This window comes from Uloborus diversus, chromosome 10 (genome assembly GCF_026930045.1).
Source record: "Uloborus diversus isolate 005 chromosome 10, Udiv.v.3.1, whole genome shotgun sequence".
NCBI classification, from domain to species: Eukaryota; Metazoa; Arthropoda; class Arachnida; order Araneae; family Uloboridae; genus Uloborus; species Uloborus diversus.
In genome coordinates this window covers 100,465,483-100,492,285 of record NC_072740.1, presented here as the reverse complement: position 1 = coordinate 100,492,285, position 26,803 = coordinate 100,465,483, and the positions used below count along the sequence as shown (strand labels likewise).

The 26,803-nt window shown below is 30.9% G+C and overlaps 1 protein-coding gene across 1 annotated transcript in view; it reads right to left on the bottom strand.

Moving 5' to 3' along the window:
- Nucleotides 1–3,204: 3,204 nt before the first annotated feature.
- The window catches only part of LOC129231111 (WD repeat-containing protein 81-like), a 110,163-nt gene continuing 86,564 nt past the window's right edge, over nucleotides 3,205–26,803 (bottom strand). Inside the window, 6 exon segments of the mRNA XM_054865358.1 lie at nucleotides 3,205–3,842; nucleotides 5,209–5,309; nucleotides 8,268–8,367; nucleotides 13,100–13,301; nucleotides 16,245–16,375; nucleotides 18,835–19,058. Coding sequence (XP_054721333.1) covers nucleotides 3,714–3,842; nucleotides 5,209–5,309; nucleotides 8,268–8,367; nucleotides 13,100–13,301; nucleotides 16,245–16,375; nucleotides 18,835–19,058 — 887 coding nt within the window. The 3' untranslated portion in view covers nucleotides 3,205–3,713.

Sequence of the window (26,803 nt, the reverse complement as noted above, 5' to 3'; positions counted from 1 at the left end):
TTATATATTGCATTTTTAACTAGAATTCTGTTGATTTCTTTTTATGTTTTAAATCCAGAAAATTGTATAACATTTTTTCCTGTTAGAGAGTACGAGTTTCCTGTACGATACTTTTGATACTGAAGCTATGCAAAAGTCAGAAAATGTTTCGAGTTCCTCCAATTCAGGATTTTTTAAAGTCTTACTTAACATTTTGATGACAATAGCAGGTAATTTATTTCATATTTTGGCCTTATGAACCCTTTGCACACATATTTAGGCATCGTCCTTCTTTTTTTTTTAAATTTAGCAATATTAATTTAATTTAAGCAACTTTCAATTGGATGAGATAGGAAATGTTTAGGTAAAAGTTTTACTTTTAATGGCATCTCTAAAAGTCAGTTTTCTCCAGTTTCACAACATTATGCTAAGATTGTAAATTGTGTTTTCCAAGTGTAGACAAAAGCAAGCAAACAAATTAGCTGAAATATTGTGTTTTAAAGCATGAAAACTAATAGTAGAAACAGGAATAGATCTCTGTAAACTGCATCATTTACATATTTTCCCCCAGTGGTTTTTGAGGGAAATTCATTTATTAGATTTTATTAAATTCATTCAAAATGCACAACTTATAAAAATTTCAATTTCTTTTAGGAAGTATAAAAGATATTTTAATGCAGTTTGACTAAATACTTTCTTTGCATTGAAATGAAGTTTGACATTGATTTCACATGCATTCAAAGATGAATTTAATTTTCAAAAATATGCATTCTTTTTCTTAAAATCAATTGTAGACTGAAAAGAATTGCTCATCAGCAATGTTCTACCAGGAAAGTAGTAGAAAGTGCCACTCTTATCATTTATAGGTTAGTTTGGATAAATTCAATTGGAAGTTAAAATAAATTGAGCTCGATTTCATCAATGTTATCAGGGAAGGTGGTGGTTTTAAAGGTGCTAAAAGAGAATATGTTTTCAAAATTTTTCTATCACCCTCCAATTTTAAGAAATTTTATTATCTATCACTTTTGGATTATATAGGCTATCATATAGCAGTTACAAGTTTGCTATATTTTTCTTTTAGATGCATTTGATCTATAGACACGTTTTTTTTTACCCATTACAGCGATAGAACATGTGACAATAAATAGAAACCGAGTTCACTTTGATAAGTTGTATTTTTGCGCTATTGGCGCTAGGCGTTTGGTCTCATTTTGGTTTCATGAAAGATCATGGTTGTTGAAGTTATCTTTGGGCGCGTGGAAATACCCTGCCATCGGTTCACATAGCTTATTCTTGCATATTGAAAGCATCTTATAAAAATATGAAGATATTGCTTCATAAAATTGACTACTCACATCAGAATTGAGCATGCTGGGAAAGTTTTTAAAGTAATTGCCATTCTCATTGGTCTGCAACTCGACCATACAGAATACAGCCATTCTCCGAGTGGGACAGCAGAGCAAAACATTAACATTGTATAAAAAGAAATCGCTGGAGCGCAAACAAATATTGCAGGTGAAAAAAAAATATTCAAAATGTTCCTGTAATCAATTTTTTTATAAAAAATCTCCCACCTTTACACATTCAGTTGGAATTGATGAAGAATTTTGTTAAATTACATAAAAATGATTTTTGGGTTTTCTAACAAGATTTAGCTAGTTATTATTTAAGAATCAATCTTGTGGCATTGGTATTTATGTTATAACTATTAAACTCCAAGTCCCGCATTTCGGGATCATACCACATCTCAAACCAAATAAATATTTTTGAAAAAATTAAAGCTGCTAATGATTTAAGTTGTATATTGAACTGCAAAATATAGCAAACTCAAGAATTTCAATGTGATTCATACAGCAGCGTTTATTGGGTTAAGCTCATGCAAAATACATGTACTGTCAACTAAAATGTGAAATGAGATTAATTTCATGCTTATTTTTTAAGAAGAAAATAAAAAAATAGGAAATGATTTTTCTGAAAAATTTCTAAAATTGGGCGTAAGGTTTACAAAGGTATTATAAGTGTCATTAATAAATATTAAGACAACACACAAAAAAAAAAGCAAGCTTTCAGAAATCATTTTATTCAGTGTAGTTTCAAAAGAAAGTAAGTTTTGTAAGGTTGAAAAATCCCTTCCAAAAGTAAGAGAATCTCTAAACTTAGAATTAAATTACAACATCGCAGGTTTTCCAATCTATTGCAATTTAATTTAACGAAATAATTTTACATACTAGAGTATTGAATTTACTGCATCTGTTTCAGAATGTTTTCAAATGTAGCATAGATTTCCTGTTGTAAATTTATGATTAAGTTGCACTTTTAAAGTATGATTTGAAATACAGAGAAGAAGTAACTTAACAGTACTAAGTAAATGCTAAAATATTTCTTTCTTATATCCTCCTTATTTTTGAAGTAACAAAATACATTAACATGAAAGTGTGCTGACAAAATAATTTCACTATATTGAAAGCAACAGATGAGGCAGTGAAAGCAACAGATGAGAATAATAATTGTGGCATGCTTTCCCCAGCCCATTCTCCTCAAATTGAATAGGAAGTAAAATTTCAAATAATAAAAAAAAAGTTTAACTTTGTTTATGAATTCTTCCAACATAATTCTCTGAAATTAAGAGGTTGAAAAATTATAAGAGGGTATTTATGTTTGTGTGCAGGCAAGGGTACATGAGGTGTAATACCCAATAGTTTTGTTAGTTGAAAAAATTCACTTTCTAGTTCACAGAAAAGTCAACTGCAAGTTCTTGATTGCATACAGTAAACTATCAATTCATCAAGAATGAGGTTCTTGCTTTTCCTTGTGGTTGAAATAAGATCATCCTTAAACTGAAATATTATTACAATTTTTGAACAGAAATTTTCATTAAACTGAGTGGTGAATAAACACGAAAATATATAAACAAATATAACAACAAATGAAAATGTTTTTCCAATAAAAATATGATTTAGTAACGTAATGAGCAAATGCTTTTCTAATGTTTTATATATATATATTTTTTTTTGTAAACACTAAGTAAAGTAAGAAATAACGTCATTTCTTACTTTACTTTTCAGTACAAAGGTATTTATTTATCTTGCATTATTAAGTGTCAAATATTTCATGAAATAAAAAAGCTCAAGTAACTAAGTAAAAGAAGTAGTGACACAAAATAGAAAATATTTGAGACAATGCAAATGGTTAAATTTCACCAATATTTAATTATTTTTTATAAATAGCAAAAAAAAAAAAAATCTGAAATACATAAACTAACCTGAATAAAATACACAAGAGACTATACTATTAGGCAGAATTACAATATAATAAATACGTATGACATAAATGTAACAAAAGAGTTCTATAAACACATTTAAAAATTATATAGTAAAACATATATAAGCTCTCAAAATACCACTCATACTGAATGAGTTAGGACAATAAAATTACATTGTATTAAAAAACAATAGCACTATTATTTCATACAGACAGCTGTGCTTAACACTAAACTTTCAAGCACATTATGACTCAAATGAAGGTCTCTGATTGCAGATTTCACTTTTATTATTTTTCAAAGCAACTACATTAGCTGCATATAAAAACTGCTATCATCATTAAAAATAAATTTTGAATTTAACAACAAGTTTCATTTGTGAACTACATACATTATCACAGCAACTGGATGAGCTCTTAATAAATTACATAATGGATTTCGATACCAACTTCTTTAATGCTGATTAAAGTCAATTCTAAGACAGCAAAACAACACTTCCATTGTCAGTTCCCAAAAGTAGCAGTCTGTTTAAAGGTAAGAGCGCCATTGTAGTGAGCACACCTTTAAATGTATCTGAACGTAATCTTGTACTGGTATATGAAGCCTAAGGCCAAGAGAAAAAAAGAAGTGTTTATTATCTTGCTACTTAAGTTCTCATAAATACCTCACAAAAATAATACATTTTCTGCAGAAAAAAAATGTAGCAGTGCTTTGGTCATTCTCACAAAAATAGAACAAAAAATGTTCAACACTTTTGAATTTTGGTTATCAGTTTGAATAACTTCCACCAACTAATATTTTTTTTAAGTAAATCTCCATTTATTTGCATGTAATAAGTATTACTGGCTTGTACAAAAGTAATTTATGAAGATTTTTAAAAATATATAGACCAGTTTGTGCAACAGAGTGGACAAATATGCCATTAAAAATTGTTCTAATCATAAAGAAAAGTTACAATTACAGTGTAAAATGAAATAAAAATTATAAAACTTATTCTGTCTGCAATTTCAAGAAAAAAGTTTTTTTTAATACTTCTTTCTTTTAACACAAATAAAAATCATCAAAGGAAAAAAAATATATCAGACTTACCTTATTTGTTGATTATGAATTCAAAGAGGTTAATTAAGCAGAGAAGTTTATTACTTAGCTTTCTTTAAAATATTACAAAATTCAAGGTAATTTCAAGTTCTATTGATATAATTATTTTTATATGAAAGATATAATTTAACTAATAATGCATTTCAAAATGATTCTAATAATTTGTAGCTGGGAAACTTAATATTATCCTTCTTATTCAAAAATGAAATACTTAAAAGCCTATCATAAATTACTTACGCAGATACCATTGATATTTGATGGTACACATTTTTAACATTTTCAATGACAAGGAAACACATGAGAAATACACAAAACTCCCGATTATCGGCGGTCAGATTATCCAGGGGTTTTTTCACAATTTTTTTAAAACTTATGATGGTGTTATTGTTTGATTTTAGATTTTACATACATTTTTCATATTCAATGTTAATAAATGCAATGTAGCAAGTTTTAAGTTATAATTTAAATGTATGTGAGAGTGTTGTTAATATTTTTTAGGCTATGGAATACACTAAGTATCGCTTTTTACCTATTATTCGGATTATCCACGGTTTTCACTTTTCAGCGGTTACCGTGCCACCCTATTCAGCAGATAATTGGGAGTTTACTGTACATAAATTGGTGAGAAGAACACCATTAGGGCAACTTTTTAGATTCAAAATAGTTAAGTTTATTTGTCCTACTAATACTTTTCTTCTACTCATTAAAATTCAAAACATGCCTGTAACCAATAAAGGAAGCTAGTAAGAACTGCTTTTATATTCAATGCTTCAAAGAACATTTAGCCATTTAGCAGACTAAACGAATCTATATTTGTTGTGAGTATGTGTTTCACTGATTCAAATACATCATGAAAACAATCACTACCTTACCTTTTTGTCAACAGATGTATGCAAACCAATTCGATTCCCAGTTGTTCCAGAAATTACCTCATTTCCATAAAAACATAAGCTTGTCACAGGTTCCATTGGCCCTTAGAAATTTAGAACATAAAAGTTTAGAACATAATGTTCACAACATTAAAAGAAAAAGAATTACAACAGCTTGTATGATATTCTAAGAGATACATATTATTAAAAAAAAATATCCAAACTTTTTATGTAAAAATTGCATGAATCAATAGCTTATTGCATTTCTGTAGAAATATGATTCATATGTAAATGTAGAAGTATGATTCATATGTAAATGTAGAAATACTACATCAGCAATCAAATTAGAATGTGTAAAATGCATGCAGTCTCATGTAATATGCATAGTACAAAAGTGTAGCCCAACAAGAGACACTAGCCCAAGCTACACTGGTCCCAGTCAAGAAAGCTATTTCTGGTTAACAATCGCAAATGCCTACAAATATACACGAGATGTATATATATTTCACCTTCAAGTTCCGGAATCACAATCCAAGTGATGCTTTCAGCTGAATGCAAGTGTACCTTTGAAGTGGTTTCAGTAGTATGCTTTGAAATTGAACCATTTCAATTTGTCTATGACATATTGAATGGTTCTTTGTCTGATCCATTCAAATAGATGAAATCTATCACTTTCGCTCTTTGATGTTTGGAATGGATAAGACTGATGTCTATTAATGCTATTTTCAGCGTTGAATTCGGTAATTTGATTTTATTACAATAAAAAATATTTAATTTTGTTTAGAATTTATATTCTGATAAGTCAACATTGAAACATAAAGGAAAATACTAAAGTATAATTTTTTATTCATATCAAATTCTACCAAACATGTCTTGGAATAAGGACAAAATATACATAACATTGAGATGTTGTTACATAAATTTCAAAATAATTGTTTCCTTCCCTTATTAGCACATTCTGCAGTTTGATTAACTATGTTTCAAATTAATTTATCGAAGTAAGTCAACATAAAGTTTGTAGATACTTTTAGTGCTGTTAATGGTAGGAATAAGAAAAGATTTATCTTTATGATTACACTCAATAGTAAAAGTAGAGATAACTTGTCATTTAAGGTATTAATCCTAACACTGAGAAATTGTGAACATATATGGAACTATTTGATATTTCTTTAATAAAAGATTTAGAATGTATATAAAATATTTTGGGAAGATATATTCAGTATGAGGAAAAGATATTTGATTGTTGCAATAAGTTATTTGTTAGTTTTCTCAGGGTAACAAATAAAATAGCAATTTTACCTTACAAGCAATTACTACACAGTTCATTATGGCATCCGAGGACTGCAATTGCATCCCACTTAAGGATTATCAGTCTTGAATAGTTATAACAGACCTGAAGCCCAAAAATATCATTAAAGCTGAAAGCTCATTAAAGCACATCTTCCGCTGTTTGACAGTTTAAGTTCTAAGTTCAATTCTTCAATGAAAAGAGAATTAGCAAATCCTTGTAATATCTGTATAATACTTTAAAATATGTTTAACAAAAAGAGCAAAATACATGTCATTCATTTTTAATTGATTAAATTGCGAAAACATGCTATTTTGCAATTTTAGGGTTAATGTTCATACAGAAACTGCAAAGTAAATTTTTTCAATAATCCCCAATGTACACTGACCAACTGCAAAAAATTTTGCTGACCACATACAACAGGATTTTACCATTAAAGAAATAAAAAACTTGTGACATCCGTAAAAGTTGGCAAGTCTGTAAGTGAAATCCTGAAATTATATCAAGATTCACCATCAAATTTGTTGAAAACAGTGAAATCTGTAACTGCTTAAACAGGTATCCTTCATTTTTTAAGAGGACTTATCTCTCAAATTGAGATTTTGGAAAAAGATTCTACTGGGCAGCAAATGTTCTCAATTATCAACATTCATGATGCTTAAATATTCGATTCAACATCAAAGGAACAGTTTCAGGCTAGCTATTTTATAGATGGTTTTCAAGAGAATATGGCAAAGTAACGCTTGTCAGCTGAACTATCTTTGCCAATATTGAGTATAAAGGGAAAATTTTCATATTGTTGAAAGAAATAACAAATATCAAGATGATTATTCAGTGCAATTTTGAACATAGTTATACTAATATGTACATCGAACTTGGTACACAAAACTAGACAAGAGAAGGATAGAAAAAAAATTTCCATTTAGGATGTATTTTATGAATATGAATATAGTTTTATATACATGTAAAACTTTTGCTTTTTATCTCTGTTAGCTTTTTTTTTTAACACCAGACTTTATTATTTCACTAAAACAAGACGAGAGGAAGAAGAAAATACATGATGTATTTTCTTAAGATGATGAATTTATGAATACGGACTTCACTAATTATATTTGTCAATTTGTAATATTATTTTTTATTATCATAAATCAGTTTCAAGCAAATCTGTTTCACTTGATTTACATTTTCCTCACTGTAAACTAGTCTTTAGGGATATTTATTACAAAACGGGCATAAGTTCAAATTAAAAAATTTTTTTAATTAATTTCAGTGACAAAATGAAATGTAATTTAAGGTGAGGCAATGATCCTACTTGTGGCTAGATTAGTCATAAAAATTTTCGTACAATTTAGTTTACTTCTGAATGAAATAATCACTTTTTATTGATGCCTGAAAAGTTGCATTCATTGGACTTATGCCTTTTCTGAAATAATCGATTCATTTGTACCAACATTTATCCAAGCATAACAACTGTCAATATGAGGATGGAAACTCATACAAATAGTTCAAATAGCATTAAATAAAACAATAAAAAAAGAAGGAATTTTCACCCTACTTCTCAGGATTAAAATTTAAGTATAACAGACTACTTCGATTCAGCTGTTATCACTACGCTCTGATCCCCTACTATACAATCTTCAATAACTATGAGATGTATTGCAGTTGGCATGTTTACACATCCAGTAAGAGCCTTACTAAAGATCAATTAATGTAACTTGATAAAGTATATATAAATTGAATACCTCGGCATCAAAAAAGTTCTATATGGTCATACCTTTGAGGTTACACTTTGCCTGAGTATCTTCAAATTTCCAAACAGTTAAAGAATGATCAAGAGATGATGCAAGAAAGTATCGATTATTAAAAGCTTTAAGCTAAAAAAAAAGAGAAAAACAAGCATGAGAATTTTATTGAAGAGTCAGAATTAAAATAAAATGAAATATATATTTTTCGCCAATATCTTACATTTTTATATTAAATATACATAAAATTGTTTTATTAGTAATGATTAATAAAAAAAACAATGATGAAGTACAATATTTATTCAATAAAAACAAGAGTAGTTGTGGGTCCTGCTAGGCTAATCCTTGTCAGTGTATTAATTGCAATAAAAATTATTCTTGTGGATTGATAAAAGTTTTTCATTTAATGCCACTAGAAAAAAAAATGTTTGCTTGAATGCTGTCAATTGCAAGATAGTAAATACTTTTAAATCTCCTTCAGCTACTTTGGTTCCAGGCTTTGAAAGTACCATAAACTGTCATAACACCATTTACTAACATAGAAATAGTGTGGTCAGAATAATATTATTAATTATTTTAAGCAATACTTCAAACATTTTGGCATTTTAGAGAGATTTTCAAACTTGACAGGTTTGTATGTCCGTGGTGTTTTAATGCTACCTCTTTCTTGCAGTCTGTGACATTCCCAAATTTGTAGCTAACACCAACACCAAATTTTTTCTTTGTGTAAAAGTTCTATTTTCAAAATTTTGATTGATCTATTATCAAATTAATATTAATTTATTCATGCTATGTGACACTTATTCAATGATATTTTTCAGTAAAAAAAAAAAAAAAAATTGCATGTTTTTATATATTTTCAATACTTTTCACTATGTTTCATTTGTTTATCCTTTCATTTCATCTTTTTAAAGGAAAGCAGGCAAAAAAAAGAAAACTATTGCACAAATTGAATGCACTAAACTCTCCATAAGGTTATGCAAATAGTACAAATATTTTTAGCAAGTACTTCAAAAATGTCAATAATGATGAATTTGAAGGAAAAAAGAATCATTTTTATGGAATAGCCAACTTTTAACTAGCCACCGCCTTTCTAAGCGCAAAAACTTCAAGAAGTGAACCGTACAGTGGCAAACTTTTTTCATTAGTTCCCTTAAGTTTTTTTTAAATAAAAATCAGCTTATTTTAGCAAAAAAGAACACTGCAATAGGCTTTCAAACTACTCATTTAGTTTTAATTGAATTTTACAAAACAAGGAAGAAGGAAAAGTTTCAAACTAACAATCTTAACTTTGTCACTTATATTTATTGTTACTAATCCTCTTTTACAGAAAATCTGTTATAATAACATCTTTGAACAAATCAGATGCTCATGAAATCATTTCTACTGGATGGATAAACCAAATTCAACTTTCATTCTAGATACACTCTTATAGTACAGTAAGATTAAGCCAAAAATGGCCAAACCCAAACATCACACACAAAAAAGAAGTTTAAACCTGTTGCAAATAACTTCGTACCCTACCAGCAAGAGAGGGTAAAAAGTCCCAGCATTTTGCGCGTCTGGTTTGGGAGGAAAGGGGTGGGGACCAAATAATCCTCTTTTTTAAAAATAATAATTTCTATGACTGAAAAAAATTACTCAAAAATTGCAGAAACCACTCTTTAAAAGTAAAAAAATAAACTCTAACAGAAAAAAAGGCTAATTAACCGGGGTGCACGGGCGGGGGGAGGAAGGGGGTTTCTAGGCGCAGATTGCTTCATTGGAATTTTTAAGGGATATATTTCTCTTTTTTGAGAGTTTTTATTCTGGATGGGTTCTCCGTAACACTTGAGGGTGCACCATCACTTTGGGAGGGGGGAGGGGTGACCCTATAATTTGCATTCCAGGATCAATAATTGCAGTGTAGTTCACGAAAATATTTTTCCGATTTTAAACTTTTCTGAAGTACAAAATGCTACAGTGATCTAGTAATGTCAGAAGGCTCATCCTAAAATGATCTAAGCAACCTCAGTAGCCAATTTAGTTATGACTGGAGTTTATTTACAACTGCTAAATCAATCATCAGCAATTAAGCGTATATCAATTAACACCGTAAACTCAATGGTTACGCACGTATTTACATCCAAACATGCAAAAATACAGCTCAAAAGGTTTCGCAAAACAGAGCTAATACAAGCTCTCCAGCGTACCCCTGACAGGATTCAGAAGCAAAAACTAACTCAAGACTAACTTTTTATCATGCAGCACTGCTATTTATAGACCTCAAAAGAGAAGTTTCCACAAAATTTGAAATGCTTCTCGATTTTCTTTTTTTAAAATTCATTCACGAATTTTATCAATGAAAAATAGGGGGACCGTATACTTTAGTTGAATTTACAGGGGCTGTATATTCATTACAAGAAACTATTTACAGGTTAAGTAACTACAATAATTCTAGATGAAAGATAATTTAATAAACACCAAATTTAGCTAGATTACAACAAATTAATCACAAAAATAATCGCTATTCTCAGAATTTGAAACAATATATATATATATATACTCCAACTTTTCTACAATCTTCAACTGCCATCACAGTAAGGAGGATAAACCGAAGTCACCAATAGTTAGACAATTGGCAATTCTGCACCCTGTCAGTCCATGGGGTTTCTCGTTTCCAAACACCAAGCTGCCTCCCATTTATGCAGCTTGTTATGTGAATTATGATAAATACGCACACATATACTTGCAACACTGCCTGAAACTTTTGATTAAATTTTGCGATAAAAAATTTCGATAAAGGTGTTGCATCATTCTACTCAACGATCCAACGCGGTGACAAATTTTGGTGGTCCAGAACCTGTAGTGATTCAACGATAGAACTAGTCTTGATGGGAGGAATGAGCAGTACAACAGAAGAATGCTAAATATTTACACCTTTTTATCTCCCAGATTGGAGAGCACAATCCGTTTCTAAAACTGCCAGAAGTTTCTTTTCTTTCTACGGATATTGGCTTAAATTGGTAGTGGTATTGCTCGCTAATACTGTTCTGTTGCTAATAATAAGGTGAATTAAGATAAAACATTTAATGTTGGGGTAATAACATAAAAGGATATTGAAACCGAAATATTTAGTGGCATTTCTTTGTAAAGTAAGTATGCAGTTAAGTCTCTAGCTTCTGTTATGAGAGTAGTTACTATCTGTAAAGATGTGCAAACCCAAATCATCCTTTACACTGAATGGTACGTACAGTAAGGATGGAACAACAAATTGCTAAACACTTCCAGTATGAGTTAAGCGCTGATCTTCCATCAGTATTCGATGAATCTGTTTTCGTAAGGAAAGAAATCCTGCATCGTTTAAGTGTTATTACCTGAAGCAAAAGATTCATCCACCATCACAAAATAAGCAGCTGGTGTCATATACGTTATAGATAGAAGATAACATCTCCATCATGTTTTTTTTTCTGTAATGATCTGCACGCTTCAAGGAAATATGCCAGCAATGCAGTGTGTGTGTCACTTGTAAATATGGAAAAGCTAGAGTTATTTTTGATTGGTACAAAGAAGGAGAAAGCACCACAGAAATATCATCTGCGTCCTATTACAACAGCCAAAACTTCTGCTCTAGAACACTTTCTGTGCCACATGTCTTGTGTTTGCTCTGAGGGATTCATTGGATAATGAATGTTTGAAAGTGAACTGAAGTACTCAACTAAGTGCACAAACTGTGTTAGACATAGCTGAATCAATAATGATTTTGCCGATTACCTAGATATCAAAAAAGATCTTAATAACAAACACTTTTTGTTACAAGCTTAGGAGAAATCATTTGAAAACTCCAGTTCTGACAGAGAGTTAATCTCAATCTGATGACATATTTGAGGCATGCATGTATATAACATAAACTAAAAATTTTGATTTTAAATACTGCAAAAAAGCAATATAGTATAAGGGGGAAAAACAGTTCAGCGTAATTTTTCTGAACACTTAATCAAATGTGCTACCGGGGGGGGGGTTAACATTTTAGCATATTATTTTGTTTTGAGAAATGAGTCACTTCTTGTGTGGTGGACAGTCCTGATATAATGCATTTTTGATGAAATAATGCTTCTACTTGAATTGGAAAGGGGGGGGGGGAGGCATTATTTTATTTTGAGGACGGGCTACTGTAGCTTTGGGAGGAGGTGCGCCATCGCTCTTGGAGGATGGACACACTTGATTTCTAAATTTATAACTTTGAAAAATAATATTTTCATTTGAAATGTAAGGAGGGGGGTTTGGGGGTACTGCTTTGCTTTTCAGGGAGAGGGGGGCTCTGTAGTATAGGTGGGTTGTGTCCCCAAGAGGAATACCTCTTGGGGGATAAACACCTTTAATTTAATTCGTTTACATTTAGTATGACCTAATATTCTGTTCGTAATGCACTCTAAAAATTCCGAAAAAATACCCAAAATAGCAATTTTTAGACGCCCCCATTCTGAAACCTGACGCACAATGGGGTATGACCTTTTGCCTGTTCTTATTGGGATAGTAGTAAACAATTTGCAACTGGTTTTAAACTTTTTTTTTTTTGGGTCTGACCCCTATTTTTACTGTAATTTTAATACTTTTGTTTGGAACTGTTTTTGTTAGATCTTTTTTGCTTTCGATGCTTTCTCTGGCTATTTAAGGGGCAAAGAAAAATGCATGCATTTTAAGAAAGGGTCAATAAATGAAAAATTAAAGTTGGTTTCTTGCAGAATGTGATATCAAAGAAAAATCAATTTTTTCAAAAATAATTTTTCAACCAAAAGGATATAATGTACTAGAAGTTTCAGAAAAGAAAATTAATAATAATAATAATAATTCATTAAAAAAAACCTGAAACAAACAATCCTACTTGCAAAATTTCTCCTTCATGACCAATCCATGTACCAAAAAGAAGACCAGTTCTGACATCAAGAACAGAAATCATGCCAGTAGAATGTCCAACAGCTAACCAATTGCCATTTGGACTAACAGCTAAGCAACGAATCAATCCAGTAGTTCCTACACTAACCTTGAATTCATGCATATATCGACATGTCCGAGCATCTAGAAATCTGAAATCAAACAGTAAGAAATTATAAATAGACAGGCCTTAAAAAGTGAAGATATAATCAGGCATTTAATCTAATATATTGTTCTGCATATGAAGGACAGACAGGCTAGTAAATGTGTTGAGTCAAGGGAGAATAAATATGTTTCTGTTTTAAGCACACATTAAAATAAATAATTTTTATTTTATTTTTCTACTTTATTGACAAATAAAATGAGATGCAACTTAATGACAAACCATTAGCTTTGCTGCAAAACATTCTTCAATGTTTCAATACACCAAGTCATATGATGTGCAAATTAATACTGAAATTTTGCCCCACAGAATAAAAACTGTTTTGTGTTTGTGTGTATTAATTTTTTTAATTTGTTTTCTTATTATTCCTTTTACTCATTTATGGCGCAGATGTTTTTAACTTTTTTTCAATAAATTTATTACATTGCACTTGAATTTTGCTACTAGACACTTCACTTTTATTTTTGGATGTTCACAAATTAAAGTTATGCATACAGACACCCATCAATGTAGGATTGTCCCTAAATATAAAATCTATCCTCTAGTAAAATATCTTTGATGAAACTGATAAATGGAGTTTTCACAAAGAATACTTTTAAAAGATGTAAGCTAAGGCTTTTGTAAATATCATTAGATAAAAAACTACATCTGTGAAAAATTGCTATCCTTTTGCTACAAGTCTATTCTTTGCCACATAATAAGCTGAATTAATTTATATAATTGGTTCAAATTTCAGAAAAAATATGATTTTTGAAAAATACTGAATATTTCATCATTGTACGAAATGTTTTTATGAAATTTTACCCAAATGATAAAAGTTATCTATCAATCTGATTCATTTGTGCTTAACATTAATACTGATTACACGATACCTTTGAGTACATTTTGAACTTCATAATAATTTTTTCAGAAAAAAAGCCCAATTTTTAACACTTCTGGAGAGTCAAAACAAATTAATTGGGAAAGTTTTGTTGGGACATTAGTTTTATAACAAGAGATAACTTTTTCTGCACTGACAGAATGTGACAGCAGAGACAAATCCTCTTTTCATGCCTCTGTAATGTCTATTTCCACTAAATTTTCAGCTTCATCATTTGGCCTGAATGTCTCACGATCTTCTGCCATAAAGGTTTATGTCAAAAATGTTTTCAATGCATTCTCTCTAACATAAAGAATGCTTCACCAAGAGGTAGATAGGTGAATGGGAGAAAAATAATTTTTTGTCAAGTATGTGTTCAAAACCCCGGCCAGCAGTATTATAAGATTTGAATGCTCTATTCTAGAAATGAAGCTGAAAAAAAGGAAAACAATATTGCCTAGATGCACTCTTGTATAAATAGCAAGTTGTTTCCAAGTTAGGCACCAATTCTTAGAGCTGGAAGATGACCTACAATAGAAATGATTACTATACACTGAACAATTAGAGAATTATATTGGTACATTCTATGGACATTCAAAGATGTCTACTCATCAAAGCTCAAATGTGCACCATTGGTAAGAGATCTATACTACAAAAGGATTAAGCATCAGTAGAAGAATGCTCATAAAAGAAAAATAATGAGGCGAATATATTCTCACTGAACTGCTGTCTTATAAAGATGTCATGGTAACAACTATGAGTCTAGCTATCAAATAAAATGGCATTATATCTGGCTGTAGAGCTGTGTGGCAGATGGCAGTTAGGCAAGTATCCCATGGGTGTCTTCAGACAGGTCTTTCTTGGTCATAGGAGTGCAATACAAAAGGATTCTTTGCTGAATACCATTCTTTTCGAGTGCATGAAATTCTATGTTAAATAAGTCTGGAACCACTGTAAATGTACCTGTGAATGTTAAATCATAAGAAGCAAATAGATCAATGAAGCCCAACTTTGTAGCATAAAGCCATGGTATTAATACAGGCTCATAGCGCAGGAAAATCAGTAGCTTCTGTATACTTAGGCTCTCTTCTCCGAGTCACTTATCAATGGTCCTTGCAGTCACGGATGTGTCGGGTACACCAGACGCTTTCACTCATTGAGTGATAACACAGTACTAGCATTCTGCTGTAAGTCTCGGTCGAACAGGGATGTGTCGTTCATGAATGAACGGATATAGAGGTTGTCTACAAATGATTTCACTTTTAGGGGGAAGGGGGGTTGGTGAAGTTGTGAGTTTGTGACAAGGGGAACACAAGAAGTGAGACATCATAAATTTTTTTAAATAAAAATATGCTTATGAAAACTAGCGTGACAATGACAATGAGAGCAAGGGTAAGGTGAAGTGTGACACTTTGAACGATGAGGGGAGGGGTCAAAAATGTTGAAAAAAGTGTGACATCATTTATATAATATTAACATTTGGACAGCCCCATAAAAGATAGACTCCTTGAAATGAACAGTGCACAAATGATATCTTAAAAAATGAAGAGCCGTTTCTTTGAATAGTGAATGGTTTGGAGTTTGGAATATTGTAATGATGTTTTGTACATCTCAATCTAAACAAATATTTTTTGATTAAATTTTTATTAGCAAATTTTCTTACACGTTTAGATAATTTAAGTTGTGTATTACCTTAAACAAATACTACTAATCCAGGAAACATTTTCATTGTATTTGAGTAATTCTTAACGAAAGATCACCTGCAGTTTTTTTAATGAACGAATTCAATATACAAGTTAAAAAACGAATGATCCTTTGACATGGATCATTAAAAAGAACAATGCTGCACGTGCTTATGGCCAACCATTACCTTTTTGATACAGATAGCCTTTTCCTGATATATTTTTTTCATCCTACAGAATGTAATTTTTAGTTTTGAAGGTTTTCACTTTGGGGGATATCAGTACACTTGATTCATTAGAACATCAGGTAAAATAAACTTATATAGAAATACTATGCCGTAAATTAAACAGTTAAAAATCAAAGGGGAAAAAATACGATGACACATCTTACTTTACTGTAGAATTTGTTGTTGCAGCAAGGAATGTCATACTTGGAGCAGGCATAGCAGTTAAAACAGTTATAGGACTACCTTTAGTTGGTTCTAACTGCTTTATGCAGGAGCCTAAAAATGGATCCCATATCTATAAAAAATAAATAAATAAATAAAAACAATATTTGCAGTATCAAATCAGAATACTTGCTATAGAAACCATTATTCCATCATATCTTTAGGTTTCAACCTACAAAAAGTAGCTAACATACATAAAAATATTTATTTAGAAAGGTAACTATCTTGAAATCTAGGAACATAAATAATAAGTAGATTGCTGAGACTGCAAAAAAAAAAAATAATAATAATAATAATAACTTCAACAATATGCATAAAATTTCTACACATTTCATTTTTATGATATGCAACTAAATACAGAGTGTGTCGTCTAATTCTTGTTTCATCAGTTGTAACACGTCCTGATCAATGGTCATTCATTTTATGACAGGATGGGTGTACCCCTCCATCATCTAACATACCTCCATGTGATTTTTTTATGGGGTTATAGCAAAGATTGTGTTCCTGCCCCCTATGCCACATGACTTACAATATTTAAGCTAAAGGATCCCAACCACATTTGCTGCCAATGATTGTGACATGTTACAGCAAGTGAAACAAGAATTGGACTTTAGACTTCATATCGGCCACATCACTAAAGATTCATATGTTGAACATTTGTGAAAAAAACTTGTAGTTTCTTCCTCTAGTAAAATTAAAATTGTTGCAGTATTGGTAATAAATTTCGTTTTAATAAACCTTCTAAACTCTGGAGGGATTTGTGACTTGTCAATACAGGAACTAAAAGTCAGAATGACAAAATCTCAGAGACACAAAACCTCATGTCCTACTGTAGAAAACAGGCATGAAGGTAAATTAAATGACATTATCATGAATATCCATCTAAGTGCGTGAAGTAACAAATTTTTGTTCATTGATTTAATTAGATGATCTTATTCGTTATGTTCATGCTCAAAGAATATTTGATTTCTACAAGGATGTAGCTAGAAACATTTTTAAGGGGGATCATAAGGTGTCAACTAGCTGGAAATGGGCAGGGGAGCCTAAGATTTAAGAAAAATACTTTTTTTCTCAATTTTATTGGGTTGTTACATTTTTTCTACATTATCATTTTTCCTTCCCAAGTAGAATCTTTGGAGAGAGAGTTTGTATTATATCAGGGCTATAAAACAGCAAAGAGCTCATGGGACAGAATTCCAGTTACTGATCACCTGGCGGGCTGCAGTTTGAAAAAGTTGAACAATAACCTCTTACCTCTTATACAATAACAATTAATAGTTGAATTATTTATTATAAAACAATGAAACAGAAGGATTATAAAACAATTTGCTTATATTTTAATAGGAAATTGAGGCCAACCCGCCTTCTTTACAAGGGTAAGAATGTCAACATATTGTGCAGGCCGCGCAATATGTGTTGACGGGCTGCATGCGGCCCGCAGGTCGCCAGTTGAACAGCCTTGTATTATATTAAAACATTCTTAAACAGCAACTATCCCCATCTGTGATAATATTCCATTCCGTAAACATTACTAAAACCCAAACCTTACAGGACCCAATTTACCGCAAATAATTGCAACCATTTGCAACTTTTTCACCCCATTATGTCCGTTTTCAAAATATAGACACAGAATATTTTTAAAGGCATACTGAAAAAATTGTTGAAATAACTTAAATGCAGGAAGTAGCTTATAATTAATGAGCATTCAATGAATGTATTTAAAGCTTTTCATTAAGAGTCAAATTAGAAAAACAAAAGATTGGTGAAATGAAGCCGAAGTAAAATTATAAAAAAATGCAAAACAGAAAACATTTTTTTGAAATCGATAATGGTTTCAGTACTAAGGTGTTAGATCAACAGTTTTCATGTAAGTAAATACACTTGGCTCTCTGTTTAATGACGCTCTATTTAACGACTTTCTCTATTTAAAGACGGATTTTCACGGTCCCAGATGGTCCACTGTAGTTTCAAAAGCATTCTATTTAAGGACGATTTCTACTTAAGGATGATTTTTTTGTGGTCCCTTGAAAGTCATTTAACAGAGAGTCAACTGTATACTTCAAATGAAACATAACTTCAATTTTGCCATAAACTAGTTTTGAACAGTAGTTTTCTTTCCTTTTTTTCTCTTACATTGTAGCTTTACAATTAAAATTTCACCCCAAATTTTTGCAAGTTATAATTTGTTACGACATAACAAATAATAATAGTTTCAATGTCAAGTTAAAACAGTCAAGTATGAACACCCAATATTTGAAAAGCATGCTATGAAAAGGTGGCAAAGGTGCTGTCACAAGTTTGTACTTGTACAAAATTGCTTGGGAGAAGTGGGGAAGGCTTAAGTTGCTGCTTAAGGGATGCTTCCTTTATTGAAAATTACTTTAAAGTAACACTAAACTGTGCTGAGTCTAATTTTAACTTTATTCAATGCCCAATGAATAACTTTTCGTTTATTTAATTATTAATGATTTCATGATGCAGAAAGTGGAAAAAATGATTAAGAAAAGATTATGCAAAAAAGCATATACTAACATGAACAGTGCTGTCACAAGAGCCAACTAAACGCAATGAATCCAGAAATGAAACAGCAAATACAGATTTTCTATGCTGATTATAAGTCCACTGGCATGGTATCTGGGCTGAACCATCACCACAGCTTCTCAAAGACCATAGTTTTACAGTCTTGTCCTTGCTACTGGTTAAAAATGAGTTCTCATTGTCTAAAACTTGAATGGTTCTTACAGTTCCACAATGACCTGTAAATAATGATAGATGTAAGCTAACCCAGAACGAAGTCTTTATTGTACATATGAAAAATATTTTTAATAAAATAATTCAGACAGATACTACTATGAAATTGGCCAGCCTCTCATCTTTGGAAAATTGTAACGAGTAAAATAATTTGCTTCATTAATAAACACATAAAGCAGCTTCATAAATTCTATTAACTGCATATAACATACTTGCACATTAAATTTTGAATTGCAAAAAAAATCATTTGAATATTTGATGAAAATAAGAGTAATGATAAAAATTCAATTTGGAAGAAGCGTTTAAAAAGTACTTTAAATAATAAATAAATAAATAAAGAAAAAAGAGGAAAATATACGCAGCTTAAAATGTGGACATATATTTTCTTAATATTATGCAAAATTATATCATATTGATACAGTACTGCCTTTTAAATATTAATTGATAGTTTTTTCTGCTCGAGTGAGAAGAAGTGCTACGAATTGATATAAATAAAACAGAGAATATGTGTGTATGTTCCCTATACAAATCCAGTTTATGGCGGATCGCGACAAAATTTGGCGGGAAGGTAATTGGGCACCCAAGAAGGAACGTAAGGGGGGGGGGTTCAAATGCCAAGAAAACACCAAACCGTTCAAATTTTAATTTTTAAGGACCGGAAATAGCATTAAATGGCTCTTTGTACCCAAAATAATTATCCAACCAGTTCAAATTTAGTGCCATTCGAAAGTCTGAAAAAAATACCCCTTCATTCAGTTTCTACGAATTCTTGTTGGGCTAAATGCCTTTATTTTTGTTTCTTGAAGGATTTCACCAATATTGTTTTTAAAAAAAAAAAAAAATGTAACTTACCTTTTGCCATTCCGGGAAAAACCTTGCACGGGAAATCCCATCCACCTGCCACCGACACTCAAATGTCCGAGTTTGAATCGGAAGTGTTCGGAAAAATATGTGGCACGCTATGATTGGTTGCCGTCATTCGGCAGACGTCGGTAAACTTCCGACAGAGCACATGTCGATCACATGAGAAAACCATGTTGAGGTGTTGAGTGCTGAATGTCAAATTAAATAAGAATTGTGCAACCTGCAAGCTGCGTTTTTTCGAGTTGAGTTGTTCTTGCAATATGCAAATAAGGTAACGTCATATTGTTACAAGCAAGGTCGGATCTGGCTATAAATACGCAGACCGGCCATAGCTCGATCACCGCTACTTTTTCTCTCACTTGTCTCCTCGTCTTGTGTTGTTTGTGTTTGTAAATGTGTTCGTCCATGTCATCATAAGTTTTTTGCTACTGGCCTCTCATGTGAGGTCTGATCTTTTCTGAATGATTCGCTGTTGATGTCTTCAGTTTTGGAAGCGCGTGCTGCCATAACGTCCATAAAAGTGAAAAGTTACAGTCAAATCTAAGTGGGTCGTTTGGTCTCCGAGGAAAAAGGATCGTGTCCATCTTCGATATTTTTTCCCTGATATGGTGAACTTGGCTCATAAGGTGTGAACTGACCAGCTTGCAATTCTGGGGAGATTGCGATGCCGTCCATCTACCTGTGGGGATTCACTATGGAACATCGACAGGACTTTTTGACACCTGCATGGACTTATTGTAAGATCTTTTTAACATAATTTAATTTTTCTTCGGAGGACCAAATTATTGTATTGTAACCATTTTTTTTAATATATGTTAAATAAATGTTTTTCAGTGTAAAGAATGATTCATGTTTTATTTTCTTCGGGCAGACCACTCCCTCAAATTTTCAGTCGGAAATGAGTTGCCTAATTTTCAGCTTAGCTGTAGGCTATTAGCTCTATAACATCTAAAATTATATCCAACAATTCTCCCCCCCCCCAAAAAAAAAGGCTGTAAAATCACCGGAAAAAAAATAAAAAGCACTTTTAAGCCTAATGGAACTCTATTTTCATATCAGAAAACCATCGTTTGTGCGATCTCATTTTAAATTAGCTTTCAGAAGATTGCCACATTTTTTTCTCGGCTGTGACTAAATAAAATTTTGTTTTTGTTTTAAGGTAAAAATTGCCAATTCTGATTATTATTTGGCTATTTTTCTTCTTTTTTTTATGATTTTGTTGTATTTATCGAGGGTTGCGTTAAACTTATTCGGGAATTTTTGATTTGCCGTTTTCTTTCTTTGAGAATGATTATTTTGATGGGAAAGCGTCACTCGACATGACTTTTACATTCGAGGTAGACCGTGCGAAGCCGGTCAATGCAGCTAGTTAATAAATAAAATAAGTTTGCATTTATTTAAGGTCTTAACAGATATTTCAATTCCATTTACCACTTTCAATTTGCAACAGCCGCCCAAAAATCAGGAGAAATTACTTTTGTAACATCTAATGCTATAAAAATCCCATTTTATTAAACACAACTTGAATCATTAGACACCATGTTTATAGAATAACATTATGATACTTTGACATTTACTGAAAAGATTCAGCTTTTTGTCGCACAATTTCATCAAATATGTACCTAGTTTTTAACAAAAATTTTAAACTTGCATAAAAATGATTAAATGATGAATTGCTGAAAAATAATTAAAATTATAATTGTTTTTTGTGTTAGTCAAACTTTAAGTTCATGGTAGAAGAATCAATAATTATTATTTTCTGAAAAAGTCTTCATTATTGAAATATGTTAAAAGAATATTTTTATTGTTTGCCTTTGTACAATCAAAAATAAGGAATACAATAGGCTTGGGAAAGACTTCAGAACTTGTCTTATGAAAGTAATGATTTTCTCAAAGCCTATTAACAATATTTGTATAAGGGTACTTATCAGGTAATTATTTCATGATCTGTAACTTTTTTTTAAATCTTCAAACAAAATATGTGTATCTTTTGACTTTCAAAGATATGTAATGCATATCAGACTTGTGTTTTATTTGTAGGTACTGCAAAATACTTTCTATGCTTAAGAATATGGAATAGTACATGGTTTTACTTTTATTTACTTGTTTATCCTAAAAACCATAATTATGAGGAAATTAATTTACATGATTTCATTCAAAGTTATTTATAATAATTTAACATGTCTTAACTCTCAGAATAAATTATGTCTTTCATTATTCATTTACATCAAGGTCCAGTTATGAGCAGTATTCTTTTAGTAATTATACATTTTCAAACAATATTTCCCCTATAAAAATTTCTACTTATGAGGAAATGAAATTACAAGATTTTATTCTGAATTGAATTCTTAATTTATCGTTAAGAAATTAGGTACAAATGTGAGGATTAAACATCCATTAGCAATTAATTCATAAAATCTTTATGACTTTCCAAAAATAAAATTGTTCTTACAAAAAGTGTTTAAACCAAAAGAACCCGGTTTAAACCCAGGAATGAGAGTGATCAGAGAGCAAAAAGAGAGAAATCCAAAAAAATTTCGCAAAAGGGATGATATCCAAATCTGATCCAAAATGGAACGTGGAAGCCATGATATTCAAAAATTCAATAAAAAATGGCTAATTTACCAGTTTTAAAGGTAAAACATATTTAATTAACTATAAGTAAGAATTTTGTACAATTTGCTGCCTTGCATTATTTCTTGCAAGAGTGCTTATGCCTAAATAAATCTAAATTTTGAAAAAGAGGCAACAATTTCTAACCCAAGTCCTTGAACAAAAGTTGAGGGAGTCAGAAGTTAATCTTGGCTGCATCACACAATAGTGTCAAATTTTCATATTTTTTAGAGATAAATATATTTTTTTTTTCATAAAAAACATTTAAATTTATAGTGCTGAACGAGTGAGAACATAAATTTTAAAATTAGGTTTGTTCGTAAAGAAAAAATTCACAACAGAGTGAAATATCTAAAATTTCCTAATGTGGTAGAATATACTTTTCATAGCAAGAATTGAATATATATATATATATATATCCCGTGAAAGGCTAATTATCGGAACTTGTTTTCCTAATTAGTCGAGGCGAAACCCCCGGCTTTTAGTTTTAGGTTTGAGCTCTAGTTTATTGTTTTTAGCTTAGCAAGTGGTGCTTTTGCCCATTGTTACTCTATATTGCATGTACTGGAGCTTAAACATTCTCTTCTAGTTCATAGTTTAAATTTTGGTCTTTTGACCATAATTAATGAATCCTCCACGGCTGATGAGCTCTGGATTCACTCTTTATCTATTCCTACTTAATAGCTGTTTGCATTTTTCCTTTTTATCATCATTTATTATTTATAATTTGTTTAATATTTGAAATTCTGATTGCTTAATTTTATATATATATATATATATATATATATATATATATATATATATATATATATATATATATATAAATGATTAGTTAACTTTTTCCTTGTACTGGGACCCAAAATTTAGTTTTAAAAACTTCCTAATACGATTTCGGGATCAAACGAACAACTTGCATCTGCTTCTTGTAATCACGAAATTCCAAACATTTTAACAGACTGTAAAGCCTAAACCATTTGAGATCTACCATGAATTATTTTTTACACTTTCTTAAATACATAAAAAAAGTAACCATGCAAGTTTCAATAAAATTCGAGACAGCGATTTTAAGCCTTAGCCATTTTTTGACTGACAAGTCATTTTTTCTTAAATAAATTAAAGAAATAAAAATATTATTGAAATGTTGAATAAAATGAGAAAATATAAGGTAGCATATACTAAAAAACTATTCAACATTCAAAATGATTGAAATATTTGCAGGATGCAAAGAGATTGAAATCTCAAACGAGGCATGCAACTTTCGGCACCGCACCTGTTTGACGTCGCTGGCACATTTACAAAACATACGTTTTTGGTAGATATTGCGGAGGATAAAGATTCAAAGAAGAAAAATAAAAATAAGAAAACGAGGACCAAAAATTAAGAAAAATCTGAATCTTTTCCGATTTTTGAGAAAAATAAGAGCGCTATGAGGCCTGAGAGAGGCAAAAAAGGAGGAAAGACTTTAAAAGAAAATGGAAAAGCCAGAATACTGGCAAAATCTCATCTCTGTAAACCAAAGCAAACCTGGTTTGAACGAAAAACAACAAGTTATTAGGATTTTTTTTTCTTTTGCCAAAAAAAAAAAAGAATTTTTTTACCAACCAAGATTTGGCAGAGTTACTAAAATTTTTGCAAAGATCCCTAGATCGCTACGTTATAGAATCACGACATTCCACAATGTCTTATCCGGCACAGGGTGTGATATTGCGATATCGTAAACGACATTGTGACGACACAGTAAAAACGATATCTCCACGTTATTGATTTGCAGATATCTCTCTATATCCTTTATGCGGCATTGTGAGGATATCGTAGCCTACAGTTCTAATATTTCAACATCACTTCACGTTGTCTCGCCGACGACGTGACCAATATAAGCAGTCTTTGAAATTTGGCTTTTAAATCGCTTTCACAACATAAAAACCGCGGAAATAAAAGAGAAAAGACAAAAACCGGAAAATCGCGGATTTTTTGGTGCAAACAATATCAATTAAGATAAGAAAAACTGCAGGATGCAAAAGGATTTACTTCTATCTCAAATACAGAAAGCAATTATCTCAAGAGCATTTATTTATTAATAATGCCATGCTTAAATATGGTTTTTATTTCTTAATTTTTGTATTCACAACATTTTTCAACAATACATTTTTTATTTTAATTTAAAAACAGATGATGAATAAAACAAGTACAGGGTGGCGACAGGAACTGGAAAAAAAAGTTCCCTGACTTTTCCCTGATTTCCCTGATTAAGTTCACCAAATTTCCCTGATTTACGTTACCAATGATAATGGTTTTCTTTCTTTGCCCTACCTGAAAAGCATTGCATATTAAATAAAATGCAGTGTTTAAAACGGTTTAAGCTGTAAATTAAAAATATATATTGAAAAGATGCTCCTTTTTTTTGGGTAAAAACAGTACATTTAATTTTCCACACAGAAATTTTATAGGAAATCTAAAACAAATACTTTACTTCCAGGAACCAGTTAACATAAGAATTTTAAGAAATTATCAAAACCATTCTTAAAGACATATCTAATCATGATGCAACTAAAAAATTTAAATGGAAATAATCTTGAACTGAATTTTCAAGCAGTGTAATTGTTGCTGCAAGAATGATAAGTAATAGTTAAAGTATAGAAGTAATTTAGTTTTACTTACGTAAATCATTAATAGACATATTTATGTAAAACAAATTGAAATCTTTCAACAACCAGTCATATTGAGCTATTCTCTAATCAAGAACTTAGGTTTTAATGAATGAATAGGGCATTTTAACTGTTAAAAAAAAAAAAATATTTATTTGATGTACACAACTCAATTTCAAATGATTTCATTAGTTGTCGAAAAAAAATCGAAGATTACTTTAGTAATGAACAACATTGAAATGCAAAAACAATAATTAATTTCAAAATAGATATGTATATGGTTTTAAAATAAAAGAGTTTTAAAGTCTGAAGAAAAAGCCCTTCGTGTAATCTGAAGTGACAGCAAATAATACAATAGCAAAAAAAAAATTCATTTTCAGTCAAAATTTAATTTTAGCTATTAAATTAAAAACGTTAAGTGATAACTTTTAAGATTTTACCAGCATTATTAAAAAAAACATAGATTTTACCTTGAAATTGTGATAACAGTCATGCTAAATACTTCAAGACAATGAGTAAAGGTAAGGGAGCAAAATCAATAATGACGGCTTCCTCTTTGCCTGTAGGGTTGTTTATTTTACGTAGCATGGAATGCTTAGAAAGAAAATTCAAGCTAGCTAAAATGAACAACTTTACAGATACAGAAGCAATCTTAGGAAGCTCATCCTAAGATTGAATACTTTGACCTTGAGGAAAAAAGATGCACAGATATGGGGCAGTGTATAATCATACCGCATTAATTTTACTTTTTTAAAACAAATAATTGGTGAAAAACTCGTAGGGAATAAAAATACTTCACTTTGCAAAGAATTTTTTTTTTCTTCATTTCATCAATTTTCCCTGAATTTTTGTTATTTTTTCAAAATGCCCTGATATTTCACTGATTTTTCCCTGAGTGAAAGTTCCCTGACTTTTCCCTGATCTCCCTGATTTCCCTGATCTGTCGCCACCCTGAAGTAAATATTTAACCCTTTTAAATTATGTAATTTCTATGAAAAATAGGTAAATTGCTAATAATAATAATTTATACTAATCCGCAAAATAAGAAAATTTGATAAAAGAAATAAATTTTAAAAGGACAAATTCAAACAAAACATTAAATTATGCTTGTAAAAACTGTATGCTGATTTGTGATCAACAAATCTTTTACAATTAGTTTCCCATAATAGAACAAACTGCAGTTCTCTCATCTGACCTTGAAAAACATCGACATTTCAAATATTTCAACAGGTTGAAATAGGGGCGTGCACAGGGGAGAGAAGGGACACCTGTTGGTCCGGACCTGAGCCTGAAGTGGGCCCAAGATGTTTAAAATGATGGGTGAAATACGAGGCACATGCTTAAAGTAAACAATGTTTTGAAATATAAAAAGAACAAGTAAAGATAGAGCAAAGAAACTTATTGAATAAAATCTACCACCCTTACGCTGTTTTTTGACATTGCTCTGGGATTTTCCAAGCATTTATCATACGTGGCACAGATTTTTGTATAACTATTTGTAGAAAGTTGCCCCTGTGTAGATAACCATGAGGCTTCTTACAGGACTTCGGGAACATCCTCCAGTTTGCCCCGACCTTGATCGCAGGAACTTTCATTTGTTTCGGCATCTTAAGTCTTTTCCTGGCGGT